Here is a 14468-nt window from a genome sequence, read left to right as displayed (position 1 = left end):
CCCCTCTGTCACACTCCCCTCTCTCCCTGTCACACTCCCCCCTCTGTCACACTTCCCTCTCTCCTTGTCACACTCCCCTCTCTCCTTGTCACACTCCCCCCTCTGTCACACTTCCCTCTCTCCCTGTCACACTCTCTCACTCCCTCTTTCTCTGCCACACTCTCCCTCTCTCTCTGTCACTGTCTCACACTCACCATCTCTCTCTGTCACACTCACACTCCCTCTGTCACATGCTCTCTATCAATCACTCTGTCTCTGTCACACTCCCTTCTTTCTATCACTCTGTCACACTCTCCCTCTGCAGAGCAGTCTTTTTTGCAAAACCTACAAACTTCACCACACTCATTTCTCCCTGAAAGGATTGCAATCTGGGTTAAAATCGCGAGGCTGTGAGGTGAGAGAGAGAAGCCCTTACCCAGCTGAGGAGCAGTGCCAGGAAGATGAGTAGCCCCCGGTGAGACTGAGCCATTACAGCACCCGGGTCAGGTATCACTCCCTGTGGTTGGAGACTGTTTGGCAGCGCCCGGAGAATTGCTTCATTTCCTACTGAAATCCCAGTTACAGCAGAGAACGGGAACTGAACAAATCATGGTGCTGGACTTCGTTCTGTACCTATCACTGTGAGCGAATGAGGAAGTGAGAGATTGCTGCTGGTTTTTGTAAACGCAATGAACAGCACCTAGGACCCATGTGCCCTGTTTTCCAGTCACTACCCCAGGGCTTTGGAGAGGATTGTATCGACACTGTTGTTCCCCAGTGAATCTCACAGAGAATTTCATTTCACACCCTGTCTCTCTCTCTCTCTCTCTCTGTGTTCAGGTTTTGCGGAATCTGTTCCAGACAGACTTTTACCTCCCCACCTGATTCAGATGGGAACAAGTTCTACTAAGTCACATATACAGGCTTCCAAGGTGCTGTTTGTCTGTCGCCAGGGCTTTTATTGAATTTCAAATACAGGTGTGTCCCTGGTAGATTAGCTTTACCTCACTCACATCTTCCAGAGGCTGGTGGTGAACAGTTAAAACGCTCTTGCCCACCTCTTCCCATTGGGGGAATTCTGACCCAGAGAATGGAATCCCTACAGTTTGGAAACAGGCCCTTCGGCCCGACAAGTCCACACTGACCCTCAGAGCACCCACCCAGACCCATCCCCCCTACCCCTGAACACTATAGGGTAATTTAGCATGGCCAATTCACCTAACCTGCACATCTTTGGACTGTGGGAGGAAACCCCGCACAGACATAGGGAGAATGTGCAAACTCCACACAGACAGTTGCCCAAGGCTGGAATTGAACCCAGGTCCCTGGCACTGTGAGGCAGCAGTGCTAACCACTGAGCCACCATGCTGACCCATCTCACCTGCAAGAGATATCTCCTCTGTCTTCCACTTACCAGTGCAATGTACAGAGGGTTAACCCTTCCACACACAGCTACCTATTTTAAGATAAGAAGCAGGTGGCTTAGAGGGGATTTGAGGATTTTTTCCACCCCAGAAGGTGGGCTGCATGGCATCAGTGACCTTGATTCAATTCCACTCTCAGGTGACAGTCTGACTGGAGTTTGCACATTCTCCCCGTGTTTGCATAAGTTTCCTCTGGGTGCTCGGGTTTCCTCCCACAGTCCAAGGAGATGCAGGTTGGGTGGCTTGGCCATGGGAAATTGTCCCATAGTGTCCACGGATGTGCAAGCTAGGTGGGTAAGCCATTGGAAGTGCAGGGTTACAGGGATAGGGTAAGGGAAAGGATCTGGCAGGATGCCGTTTGGAGTGTTGGTGTTGACTTGATGGGACGAATGGCCTGCTCCCAGAACCTGAAGGGATTCTATGATAGGGTGGTGAGGTAGCATTTTTGGTATGGGATGGAATAAGTATGATAGCAAGAAATGATCTTCAGTCAGAAGACATAGAATCAGTACGGGTGAAGATAAGAAATAAAAAGGGAGCGAAGACATTGGCAGGAACAGTCTATAGACCCCGAACAGTAGCTATGCTATAGGACAGAGAATAAATTGGGAAATAATGAAGGCACGCAACAAAGGCAGTACATTAATGATGGGACACTTTAATCTTCTTGTAGATTGGTGTTGTCAGATTGGGAGAGATTGCCATGAGGAAGAATTCATAGAATATACTCAAGTCAGTTTTGAAGAAAAATATGTTTGGCGGTGAGAGTGACAGTCATGGATATCAAGGCTCTGTTTGAGCTTGGTATCAAGGAACCCAAGCAAAACTGGAATCAATGGGTACTGGGGGCAAACTCTCCACCGATTGGAGTCATACCTGGCACACCAAACCTAAAGAGAGGAAGAGAACTCACGTTCCGGTATCCAGGAGTGTGCATACCCTGGAAAGTCCATCCACATCTGGATTGGAACAATTAAATTGCTTGGAAACATCCAAATTGGAACCAATCAAAACAAACATTTGGTTAACTGGTTCACCCGGTTCTAATGGAGGTCTTTTCAGTGATTACATAACCAGTCTGTAACAACATTCGCTCTGGACTCCAATCCTTATGTTTGTGCAAGAGCTCAACTACAGGGGACATGTAGGAAAGTACCCCCACATGTGGGTTGGAACAATTAAATTGCTTAGTGACACGCAAATCGGAACAGATTGATATTAGTGTTTGGTTAAATGGTCACCCAGTTCCCATGGAGGGCAATACTGGCGTAGCTGTATCCGTGGTTGCAGAATCTGTCTTTAACAAGATTCACTTGGGTTTCCAAGATGTAAGTTTGACCTCAGCCAGACTGAGAACATACACTGGGGAATCATTGCAGATTGAGGGTACGGTCTCCTATGAGAAGCAGTTGGTGCAGTTATCACTGATGGTCGTGAAAGGCTCAGGCCCAAGTCTGTTGGGGGGTGGAATTAGTTGAGAAAGATTCACTTTGATTGGCTCAACAAGTTTTCGATTGGAAAATGGCTGCCTCAGTGAAGTCCTAGTGAAATACTCAGGAATATTTCAGGAAGGGCTAGGGACCAACAAAGGGGGCAAAGCCACTTTACACATTGACCAGGAAGCAATTCCGAGATTTTGTACGGCCTACCCAGTGCTATTTGCTTTGTGCGCAAAAGCAAAGGCGGAAATCAGGAGGTTGGAAAGCGAAGGAACAATCAAACCAGGGCAGTTTGCAGAATGGGCAGAATGTGAGGCCTGACGGCTTGGTTTGCCTTTGTGGGGATTTTAAGCAAACGATAAACCACTTCCAGGACCTGGATAAATACCCGATCCCTCACATAGAGGACTTGTATGCAAAGTTCCCAGGGTGGGGAGGGTTCTCCTTTACAAAGCTGGACATGTGCCATGCCTACCTGCAATTGTAACTGGATGAGAAACCCACAAGAGTTTATACCAATATACAAGGCTGCCATTTGGGGTATTATCAGCCTGTGCCCTTTTCCAGCGGACCATGGAGAACATTTAACAAGGGCTACCTCAGGCTGCCACTTATCTGGATTACATACTAAAAACAGGGAAGACCAACATAGAGCACTTGGAGAACGTGGACATGGTGCTTAAACATTTCTCCCAGGCAAGCGTACACCTTAGAAGGGAAAAATGTGTGTTCCAGGCGCTCCGACAGAGCTGCGTTGGTGGGGCAGTGCCCAGATTGCCAACAAGGACAAAAACTTGCCACTAGCAGCGCTCCCACATCTGTGGGAATGGTCGGGTAAACCCTGGACTCAGTTACATGTCAACTATGCTGATCCTTTCATGGGCTCTATGTTCCTGGTCATTGTGGACACCCATTCAAAATGGTTGGACGTGAATAAAGTTCATTCGGCAAACTCAGAGATGATGATTGAGAAGCTGTGAGCATCGTTTGCGATACACATACTCTAGGAAGTATGAGCCATGGACAATGGGATGCAGGAAATTCGAATATTTCCTAAAGCCAAATGGCATTCGGTAAGATGCAGGCTATGGTCAGGTACACGTCACCCGTGTCAGAATCCGAATCAGAGGAACCGGACCTGGGGCGAAAACGTCGCAGGAAAGGCTACAAAAGAAAGACCAGGCCTACATCCCTGGGCTTAATGGGGGTCGGATGTAGTGACTGGAATCAGGTTGACTTTGTTAACTATGAGGACCTTGTTTGGGGTTGTTTACCTGGGCCAATCAGGAAAGCCTTGGCTGACCAATATAACCAGGAGATTGTTTGTTTTGTGGTGCTGTGGAGTCCGTGGACCATGTGTATGTTGGGTGTGGGCATTTGCACTCCCGTTTTTAGTTAACTGAAGGACCTTCTCTTGTGTTTTTGGGGGCTGCACATCAGTCTCATGCTCCTGATCTTTGGGCACTCAGTGCAGAGGGGAGCGGGCAGGTTGGAGTGTGGTCCTCTTGTGGATTTGCTTCTGGGCCTGGCCAAGCTGGCCTTTAACAGGCCCGGGCAGCGGGCAGAGGAGGGGGTCATTTACACTGACCGCCTGACCCTCTTCCGCGGCCATGTTTGAGCCCGGGTGACTCTAGAGAAGGAGCACGCAGTGTCCACCAACACTCTCAATACCTTTAGGGAGAGTTGGGCACTGTGGGGATGTGGGGGGTGGGGGGGTGGTGCTTTATTCCCCCCTCCCCTCCAATTCTATTTTGATTTGATTCCCTGCCCTCCCCTTCCCTTTTCCTTTCATGTGAACATTTTTCCAGCCGTGACTCTGCTTGTCACTGGTTCCCTGGCCACCATCGGTGTTTTTACTGGTGGTGGAATATTAACAAAGTTATTGATACAACTGGTGTTTTCATTGTGTTTTGCACTTACACACACACACACACACACACACACAGCATAGGGGTGCTGAGAACAATAAACACTAAAAGCAAAATATAAACAGGGGATTCATGTTTGCAAAATAAAAGCGTCTCCAGGAGATTAGCATCTCCTCAGTTGAGTAGACTGACTCTGAACTGGCTGGACACAGCCAATGTATTGTGCAGAAATAAATAAAGGGTGACTTGGTGACTTGGAATATCAGTCTCTGTGCAGTTATTTCAGTCTCTTTCCCTTTCTAAATGAATGTGTTTCGTTGGCAGTTTTCCAGATTCTTGAAAGATTACTTACCAGTGCATCCATTATCTTTGTAGCTACTTCCTTTAATGTCCTGAGAAGCATCCCACCAAATCCAGGGAACTTGTCAGTCTTTAGCCCCATTTGTCTCCCTAGCACCTTTTCTCCAGTGATAGTCTTGAATTTGTTTCCTCTCCTCCTATTGTCTCCTGACCATTCAGTAATTTTGGGATGCTAATAGTGTCTTGTACAGTGAAGGCAGAAGCAAAGTTTTTATTCAACTCCTCTGCAATTTTTGGTTCCCCTATTATTATTTCCCCAGCCTCAGTCTCAAAAGAGCCTATGGCTTCTCTCTTCCTTTTATATATTTAAAGAAGCTCTCTTGACAATACTTACAACTTTATTCTCAAAGTTTATTTACTCCCTCTTTATTATTTTTTTGATTATCCTCTGTTGGCTTTTAAAAACTTTCCTTAATCCTTTGGTTTACCACTAATCTTTATCACATTATATGTTTTCTTTTCTTACAACCTAATGCTATTCTTCACTTCTCTGGTTAACCATGATTTGTTTATCCCCTTCCAAGAATCCTTCTTCCTCACTGGGATATGTCTTTGCTGTGAGCCATGAGCTATTTTCTTAAATGTTTGACATTTGTGCTCAACTGTCTTTGCTGCTAAACTTCTTTCCCAGGCCACTCTGACCAGCTCTGCCCTTGTTCTTTGTAATTGCCCCTATTTAATCTTGGCACAGTTGTTTCTGACCCAAGATCCTCACTCTCAAATAGAATGCTAAATTCTACCATGTTATGATCACTATTTCCTAGGAGATCTTATACTCAGACATCATTTATTAAACCTGCCTCATTACACATCACTGGATCCAAAATGGCCTGATCCTGGTTTTTTTTTTGCATGGGGTGTAGGCATCGCTGGCAGGACCAGCATTTATTGCCCATCCTTAGTTGTCCCTTGAGAACATGGTGGTGAGCTTCCTATTTGAACCGCTGCAGTCCACATGGTATAGGTTGACCCACAATGCCCTTAGGGAGGGAATTCCAGGATTTTGACCCAGTGATACCGAAGGAATGACAAAATATTTCCAAGTCAGGATAGTGAGTGGCTTGGAGGGGAGCTTGTAGGCAGTGCTCCCATGTATCTACTGCCCTTGTCCTTCTAGATGGAAGTGATTGTGGGTTTGGAAGGTGCTGTCTAAGGATCTTTCTTGAATTTGTGCAGTGCAACTAGTAGATAGTACAGAGTGCTGCTAATGAGGGTCAGTGTTGAAGGGAATGCGTGTTTGTGGATGTGGTGCTTTGTCCTGGATGGTGTCAAGTTTCTTGAATGATGTTGGAGCTGCACCCATCCAGACAAGTGGGGAGTATTCCCTCACAGTCCACAATTGTGTCTTTTAGATGGTGGACAGGCTTCGGGGAGTCAGGAGGTGAGTTACTCGTTGCGGTATTCCTGCTCTTGCCAGCCATTTCTCCGAGTCTGGGCTTCGTTTTGGGGTTTTGCTGTGGGCTGACTTAGAGTCCCTCTGTGCAGGATATGTCCTGAATGAGCCTAGGCAATTACCTTCATTCAAGTGGTGTTCCCCAAGCTCAGTCAGCCTGGTGTTGCACCTCCCTCAGAGCCAGCTCTCAGTGTGAGCAGAACCTCTGACAATCTGGTTTAATCTGTCAGCCAGGGCTCCCTGATTGGACCAGGTTAATAACCCCAAGCAAGGAACTCATATTCTGTGATGTCCACATTGCTGACCTCATTACAATCACCTCACAAACCTCAAATGTTTATTTTTTAACCGAGCTAATGTGACATATGATACACGGAAAATGTATCATTTTGTTATGTAAGTAATGGCTGGGATGCATCAAATCCTGCATTAATCTTGGCCCATAATCTGGTGAGTAAACTAGATGCTAGGTTTGGTCTCACAGTGATGTTTGTCTAAAATTGCTGACATGAAATAGTTTTGAACTTCCTAAGTACATGACAGGTGCCATTGAAATACTTGATTGAATTCTCTGTTTTATTACTGCGCCTTAAGTCTAATCTCCATAAGAGTTAGAGCAGAACGCTGACAAGTGATTAAAAAGTGAACCACACTGGAGGGGGGTATGAATGAGGTCTGGGCTCCAGGTATATCGATCATTAAAATATCATGAACAGGAATAATTTAGCAGGAAGAAACCTCAGTTCCAAAGCATCAATTACAAGGAGCCAATACATAAATTATTGTTGCACTCTCTGGGGTTCTGGAAAGTTAAGGGGCAATTTGAGTGAAATTTTATTAATGCAAGAAAAGTATCAGTTCTTCACACTCACTTTCTTCCTTTAAGACGTTCTACAGAACCCACCTACTTGGCCAACCATTTGGTTATCTGTTTCGATATCTCCCTCTGTGGCTTGCTGACAATTTTTAGTTAGTAAGAAAGCACAGGTGGGGGATTTCAAGACCAGGGGACATATTTTAAAGGTGAGAGGAGAAAGGTTAAAAAAAGACATGAGGGGCATTTTTTCAACACAGAGTGATTCATATATGGAATGAACTTTCAGAGGAAGTGGAGGATGTGGGTACAGTTACAACGTTTAAAAGACATTTCGATAAGTACATGAATAAGAAATGTTTAGAGGAATATGGTCCAAGCGCAGGCAGGTGGGACTAGTTTAGTTTGGGACTGTGGTAGTCATAATTGGACTGAAGGGTCCGTTTCTGTGCTGCATGACGCTATGACTCACTTGAGGGACGTGGGTGTTGCAGGCTGGGCCCAGCATTTATTGCCCATCCCTAGTTGCCCCTTGAGAAGGTGGTGGTGAGCTGCCTTCTTGAACAGTCCGTGTGCTGTAGGCAGACCCACAATGCCCTTAGGGAGGGAATTCCAGGATTTTGACCCAGTGACACTGAAGGAACAGCGATATATTTCCAAGTCAGGATGGTGTGTGGCTTGGAGGGGAACTTGCAGGGGGTGAATGCATTTGCTGCCCTTGTCCTTCTAGATAGAAGTTGGTGTGGGTCTGGGAAGTGCTGTCGAGATATTAATGCAATGGTGGATAAGTCAATCAGACCGCTTTTTGCTGGTTGGGGAATCTAGGACTAGGAGGTAGAGTTGAAAATTTAGATTCAGATCTTTTGGGTGTCAGATTAACAAATATTTGTACACTGAAAGGGTGGCAGGAGTTTGGAACATCTTCTGCAGATGGTAGTTAATGCTGGATCATTTGTTGAATCCCCACCTTGAGGTAATGTTGATCAAAGATGTTAAGGTACCTGGTGCTAAGGTGGGCCAAGGCAGTTAGGACACTGATCAACCATGAATTCCTTGGAACAGATTTGAGAACTAAATGGCCACTTCCCATAATATTGTGTTGGAGGTGTCAGCTTTCAGGTAAGAAGTCAAGCTGAGGCCTTTCTCAAGTTGATGTAAAGGAGCCCACGGCCAACATTCTAATGTGGTTGTCCAAACCAACATTTATCCTTCAATCAACATCAGACTTCAACGAGAGTGATCCATCCATCAAAAATCCTTGCTGGGTCTCTATGAACAACTGAAATGTTTTAAGGCATTAGTCACTCTATCCCTTGTTAGGACCGTGGTCATTTCCTGTTAGCAGATGCCTGCTCAGTGGTCTAAAATTTCTTGGTTTTCCAACAGTGCAGCACTGGGAATGTCAGCTGGACTTTGAGTTTAAGAGTCTGGAGTTAGGGCTCGAACCCACAACCCCATGAACAACAGCTAGCTCCCAAGGATGAGGAACCTATGTTAGTGACTCCTTACCAAATGGTGGACTAGAATCAAGGCCCCAGTGGCCTAGCCTTGCTTCTATTTTGTACATTCATTATTTTCTCTCTCAGAAGGTCATTAGTCTGTGAAATGTTATTTCCCCAGAATGGGAGGAGAGTTACTCAATAATTTTAAGGCCAAATTAGATCAATTCAGGAGGAATGTAGACTTGAGGCCATTTAGCCATTTAGCCCAACAAACCTACTCCTCCACTCCATCATATTGCAACTGATCTGACTGTAGCCTCGACTCTACATCCTCTCTCACTCCTACACCTTCTAACCGTCACATCAATCAGGAATCAATCTAACTCAGCCTTAAAAAATATTCAGTAACTCTCCTCCCATGCTGGGGAAATAATGTTTCACAGACTAATTACCTTCTGAGAGAGAAAATAGGGAATGTACAAAATAGGAGCTGGGCTGGGCCACTGGGGCCCATGATTCTTTTGAATCATAGAATCCCTACTATGTGGAAGCAGGCCAATTGGCCCATCGAGTCCACACTGACTCATTCTAGGCTACCATTTGCTAAAGAGGAACATAACATAGGTTCCTCATCCTTGGGAGCTAGTTATTGTTTACAGGAATCTTTGCATAAGCTGCAGGCGATGCATGTTTATCTTTTGGGTCAAATGGTTTAACAGCATCGATCCAGGATTATAGAACTGACAGTGGGTTAGGCTGTGTTTAACATTCGTCCATGATCTAGAAACTAGCTTCCAATGTCTGGAAGGTGTTTGGTGCAGCAGCACCTGAGAATCAAATTCTTGATCAGCTGAAACTGGAACAAAAGTTTAAAACCACTGCCCAACTCTGCCACTGAGTCACCATCGCAAAATTATATGTTCACATTTTATGGAGACTGGGCTGATCATTTCCTGGAATGTTTTATTGTACCTTGAGGACTTTGGATTTTCTTTCTTCCTTCAGACAAGGGACATTTCCCATCCCATCCCCACTCTTACTCCCCTAATTGGGATCCCGCCCCAGACTACCCTGTACACAATGGCCAATCCACCTAACCTGTATATCCTTGGACTGGAGGGAAGGAAACCCACGCAGACACAGGGAGAATGTGCAAACTCCACACAGATGGTTGCCTGAGGGTGGAATTGAACCCAGGTCCCTGTCACTGTGAGGCAGCAGTGCTAACCACTGAGCCAGCGATGCTCCCTTGCTGCTCCCTGTGGCTGTATGTTCACAGCTGGGTGAAGAGTGGCAGCCTGGAGGAGAATGGGGAAGGCGGACAGAGTGCCCATCGCTTGGAACACACTGGTTCCTGGTAAAGGACGGTTTAACATTTAACACTTCTTGCTCATACTGCCCCTCTAGCCTGCTCCTCCATGCGATAAGATCTCGGCTGATCATATTGCTCCACATTCCCTCATGTTCAAGATCATCTTTCACCCTCCAACACCCCCAAACCCATTGTTTATCATGAACCTACGTATCTCTGCAGTTTTCAAAGACACTGCTTTCACAAGGGACAGTGACAGAGATTACAGACCCCAGGGCTACACCTGACTGAGTAAAATTTCCACCTTACCCTGACCCCCACATCCATCTTTAGACTCTTAATTCCAGATATTTTATTGAATTCAAATTCCATCATCTGCCAAGGCAGGATTTGAACCCAGGTGCCCTGAATATTATCTGGGTTTCTAGATTAACAGTCCGACAATAATACCACTAGGTCATCGTCTCCCCGTGCCCTCCAGCATTCCTTCAAATATTATACACATAAACTGGTGCACATGCGGGGCTTACAAGGAGCACCAATGTCTTGTATCACTGAGGCAGAAAATCCCTACCTTTGTATTCAATTCTCTCGTAATAAATGAACATCAGCGTGGGAATATCTATTTACAATGTGCACCGAGCCTGAAGTCAGGACCTTGGCTCATTGTCTCCCAATGCCTCACCCTGAGCTACTTCTTTCACAGTTTTCACCTTCCTTTTTCAGGGACAGAGTGAGGAGCCAGCTCCAAATCCACCTCTGATGGACAGGAATCGAACCTGCGGCATTGGTTTTATTCGGATTCACGTGCTTGCTCCCCAGAGGAGGAAATCATTATAGGAATTGAACTCAGCAGTCTTCTGGAGGTTGGACTGGAGTGAACACAGTCAGGAGTCACACGACACCAGGTTATAGTCCAACAGGTTTATTTGAAAATGCAAGCTTTTGCAGTATTGCTCCTTTGTTGGGTGAAGAGACGTCTTCAGCTGACAAAGGAGCATCGCTCCAAAACCTTGTGATTTCAAATAAACCTTTTGGACTATAGCCTGGTGTTGTGTGACTTCTGATTTCTGAGGAACAGCTCACAGCATAGTGTGGCAAGGTGGCTTCGTTGTTAACACTGCTGCCTCACAGCACCAGGGTCCCTAGCTCGATCCCACTTGTGGGTGACCAGTCTGTGTGAAATTTGCACAATCTGGGTCCTCCAGTTTCTTCCCACAGTCCAAAGACGCTCAGGTTAGGGGTTTGGCTGTGTGAAATTATCCTGTAGTGTCCAAGGATATGTAGACTAGCTGGGTTAGCCAATGGGAAGTGCAAGGTTGTAGGGATGGGGTGGTTCTGAGTGAGATGATCTTCAAAAGGTCAGTTTGGACCTGATGGGCCAAATGACCTGCTTCCACACTGTAGGGATTCTGTGCTGAATGGAGCTGTGAGAAAGGCAACAGGTCTGAAAGAGAAACAGAGATGAAATTTGTGATCCTTTTCAATTAGAATTATTTATTACATAATATCAACAATGTCACTCCATAGACAAATACTTCCTTCTAATTTTCATTCCTTCACCAACCAGCGTAAAACACTTTGGATTTCAGCTCTGCCCAGGAGAGGTGGGGGTTATAAAGAGAGAGACTTGACATTCCCACAGTCAGGTCCTTTTACCCGAGGGTGTGTTTATTAAAGAGGTACTCGCCCATTCCACTTGTCTGGCCCACAGTCAACTTCTTGAGACTTGTGATGTGCTCTCCCAGCTTCTTCATGATTTCTACGCTGCTGTTCAAGAAATTGGACTCGAGGAAGTTACACATCTGAGAGAGCAAAAAAAAAACCCAAATGTGAAATAACTCAGCAGCTCGGTCAGTTACCCCATTCGATCAAAAATGTCTTGAGTTCAGTCACTACCAGTCACGGAATCTAAGATCCGTGGATGTTGGAAATCTGAAACAGAGGAGCTCGGTGGATCTCGCAGCATCAGCGGAGAGAGAGAGAGAGTGAGCGAGAAAGAGTTCTGTTCTAAAGAAGGGTCACTCAACCTTAACTCTGATTTCTCTCCACAGATGCTGCTGGACCTGCTGAGCTTTTCCAGCAATTTTTGTTTTTGTTTCTAATTTACAGCATCCGCAGTTCTTTTGGCTTTTCGAGAAAGAGTTAAAGTGTACTCAAGGGGTCAGCGTCGAACAGGGATGGGATCCATTTGGCACCAGGCAAGCAAGTAAAACATTGTTGTCCATGGCAGAGGCTGTCATGTGATAGTCATCCATATTCCACATTCAGTGGGTGATGGGGAAGAAGAGCAGTGTAGAAGCCCTACAGTGTGGAAGGAGGCTATTCAGTCTGAAGAGAATCCTACTCCAGTCCCTCTAACCCTGCATTTCCCATGGCTAATCCACTTAGCCTGCACACCCCTGGACGCTATGGACAATTTAACATGGCCAATCCACCCTAACCTGCACACCTTTGGACTGTGGGAAGGAATCAGAACACCCAGAGGAAACCCACGCAGACACGGGGAGAATGTGCAAACCCCGCACAGACAATCGCCCGAGGGTGGAATCAAACCCAAGTCCCTGGCGCTGTGAGGCTGCAGTGCTAACCACTGAGCCACCGTGTTGCCCCTGATCCATAATTCTATAGCAATGTGCCCAGTGGCAGGGATAACACTCCATAGGTACCTGAGGATCGTGTTTATTGGAGGCCAGGTGATGAAGTTCAAGGAGACACTTGTTGATAGTTTTCTGCAGTTCGAGCGCAAACTGAATGGCATCCAGCCCATTTGTCCATTCTCGCCTTTCTGGTTTCTGTGCCAGGAAAAGAGTCAAACTGAGATCTCTGTCTATCTATAGCAGCTCAGATGCATCGTGGCTTGGTATGGCAACTGCTCTGTCCAAGACTGCAAGAAACTACAGAGAATTATGGGCAGAACACAGCCCAGTCCATCACCCAAGCCAACCTTCCATCCATTGACTCCATCTAAACTTCTCACTGCCTCGGGAAATCAACCAACATAATCAAAGACCCCTCCCCACCCTGGTTATACTCTCCGCCACACTCTTCTGTCAGGCACAAGATATAAAATTTTGAATGCATGTATGAACAGATTCAAGAACAACTTCTTCCTTGCTGTTATCAGACTTTTGAATGGACCTCTCAAATGTTAATTCTAATTTCTCTCTCTTTGCATCTTCTCTGTGGTTGTAACGCTGTTTTCTGCACTCTGTTCTGCTACCTTAATGCACTTTGTATGGTATGATCTACCTGTGTAGCATGCAAAACAACACTTTTCCCTCTATCTCGGTGCATGTGACAACAATAAATTAAATCAAAATCCAAAACCAAACCCCCTATCAGTGTGACCCTGTCTGCAGTAGAATTAAATATTCTTTTATTGTATGACGGTATGGGAAAGTATTTAATTGGGGAAGGGGGAATTACATTGCTATTAGGCAAGAACTATGGAGCACCAATTGGGATCAGATGTTCTCAGGGAAATGCACAATAGAAATGTGGAGGTTGTTTAGGGAGCAGTTGCTACTGGTACTGGATAGGTTTGTCCCACTGAGGCAAGGAAAAGACGGTAAGGTGAAGGAACTTTGGATGACCAGACACATGGAATACCTAGTCAAGAGGAAGAAGGAAGCTTACTTAAGGTTGAGGAAGCAAGGATCGGACGTGGCTCTGGAGGTCTACAAGGTAGCCAGGAAGGAACTGAAGAATGGACTTAGGAGAGCTAGAAGTGGGTATGGGAAAATCTTGGCGGGTAGGATGAAGGAAAACCCCAAAGCTTTCTATACCTATGTGAGGAACAAGAGGATGGTCAGAGTGAGTGTAGGGCCAATCAGGGATAGTGGAGGGAACTTGTTCGCGGAGTCAGAGGAAGTCCTTAATGAATACTTGGCTTCAGTATTCACCAGTGAGAGGGGCCTTGACGTTTGTGCAGACAGCATGAAACAGGCAGATAAGAAAAATACAGAAGTACACGAGTACAGTGAAAAGTTTTTACAATGGCTGCCTTTTAATGGCGCCATCTTAGGTACAAGTACCTAGGTACAAATCTTACAGAGTTAAAAAGAGGTGGACCCACACAATGAAGATAAAAGGAAAGCGTAAGCATTACCTATAGAGGTAGTTCCAACATAGTGAAAAGGTTTTAAATTACAGTCCGATAACAGCAGCTCAGGATGTGGTGCCAGGCGAAAGTCCAGCAATTGTCCCGCATCGCTCCAGCCTCCAGTCCGCTCCTCACCGGCACACAGCAGCAACAAGGTAAGTTGTGCCGTATCGGGATTCATACCTCAGCGCCTCCATCTTACTGGGACACAGCCCCTCCATCGCTCTGGGACACAGCCCCTCCGTTGCACTGGGACACAGCCCCTCCATCGCTCTGGGACACAGCCCCTCCATCGCTCTGGGACACAGCCCCTCCATCGCTCTGGGACACAG

General features: G+C 46.1%; 3 protein-coding genes across 6 annotated transcripts in view; all 3 read right to left on the bottom strand.

The window, feature by feature from the left end:
• The window catches only part of LOC109924826 (receptor-type tyrosine-protein phosphatase H-like), an 86520-nt gene extending 76985 nt beyond the window's left edge, over positions 1–9535 (bottom strand). For 2 of the 3 annotated variants that reach the window (XM_048617689.1, XM_048617690.1), the window contains exon 1: positions 416–9535. In XM_048617689.1, the coding sequence (XP_048473646.1) occupies positions 416–469 (54 nt within the window). In that variant the 5' untranslated portion in view covers positions 470–9535. The remainder of the gene's footprint in view (positions 1–415) is intronic. The other variant, XM_048617691.1, reaches the window with a different exon arrangement.
• A 127-nt stretch (positions 9536–9662) lies between these two features.
• LOC109924455 (ferritin, lower subunit-like) overlaps positions 9663–14468 on the bottom strand; it is a 20132-nt gene continuing 15326 nt past the window's right edge. The window contains exons 3-4 of one of the 2 annotated variants that reach the window (XM_048617697.1): positions 12701–12826; positions 9663–11478 (exon numbers count right to left, since the gene is read on the bottom strand). In XM_048617697.1, the coding sequence (XP_048473654.1) occupies positions 11386–11478; positions 12701–12826 (219 nt within the window). In that variant the 3' untranslated portion in view covers positions 9663–11385. Of the gene's footprint in view, positions 11479–11508; positions 11837–12700; positions 12827–14468 lie in introns of those variants that run through there. The other variant, XM_048617696.1, reaches the window with a different exon arrangement.
• Positions 14107–14468, bottom strand: part of LOC125487188 (multiple epidermal growth factor-like domains protein 6) — a 6651-nt gene continuing 6289 nt past the window's right edge. Inside the window, exon 3 of the mRNA XM_048617694.1 lies at positions 14107–14446. Coding sequence (XP_048473651.1) covers positions 14321–14446 — 126 coding nt within the window. The 3' untranslated portion in view covers positions 14107–14320. The remainder of the gene's footprint in view (positions 14447–14468) is intronic.

Source organism: Rhincodon typus, chromosome 37 (genome assembly GCF_021869965.1).
Source record: "Rhincodon typus isolate 14 chromosome 37, sRhiTyp1.1, whole genome shotgun sequence".
Taxonomy (NCBI): domain Eukaryota; kingdom Metazoa; phylum Chordata; class Chondrichthyes; order Orectolobiformes; family Rhincodontidae; genus Rhincodon; species Rhincodon typus.
This window is presented reverse-complemented; position numbering and strand designations above follow the sequence as displayed.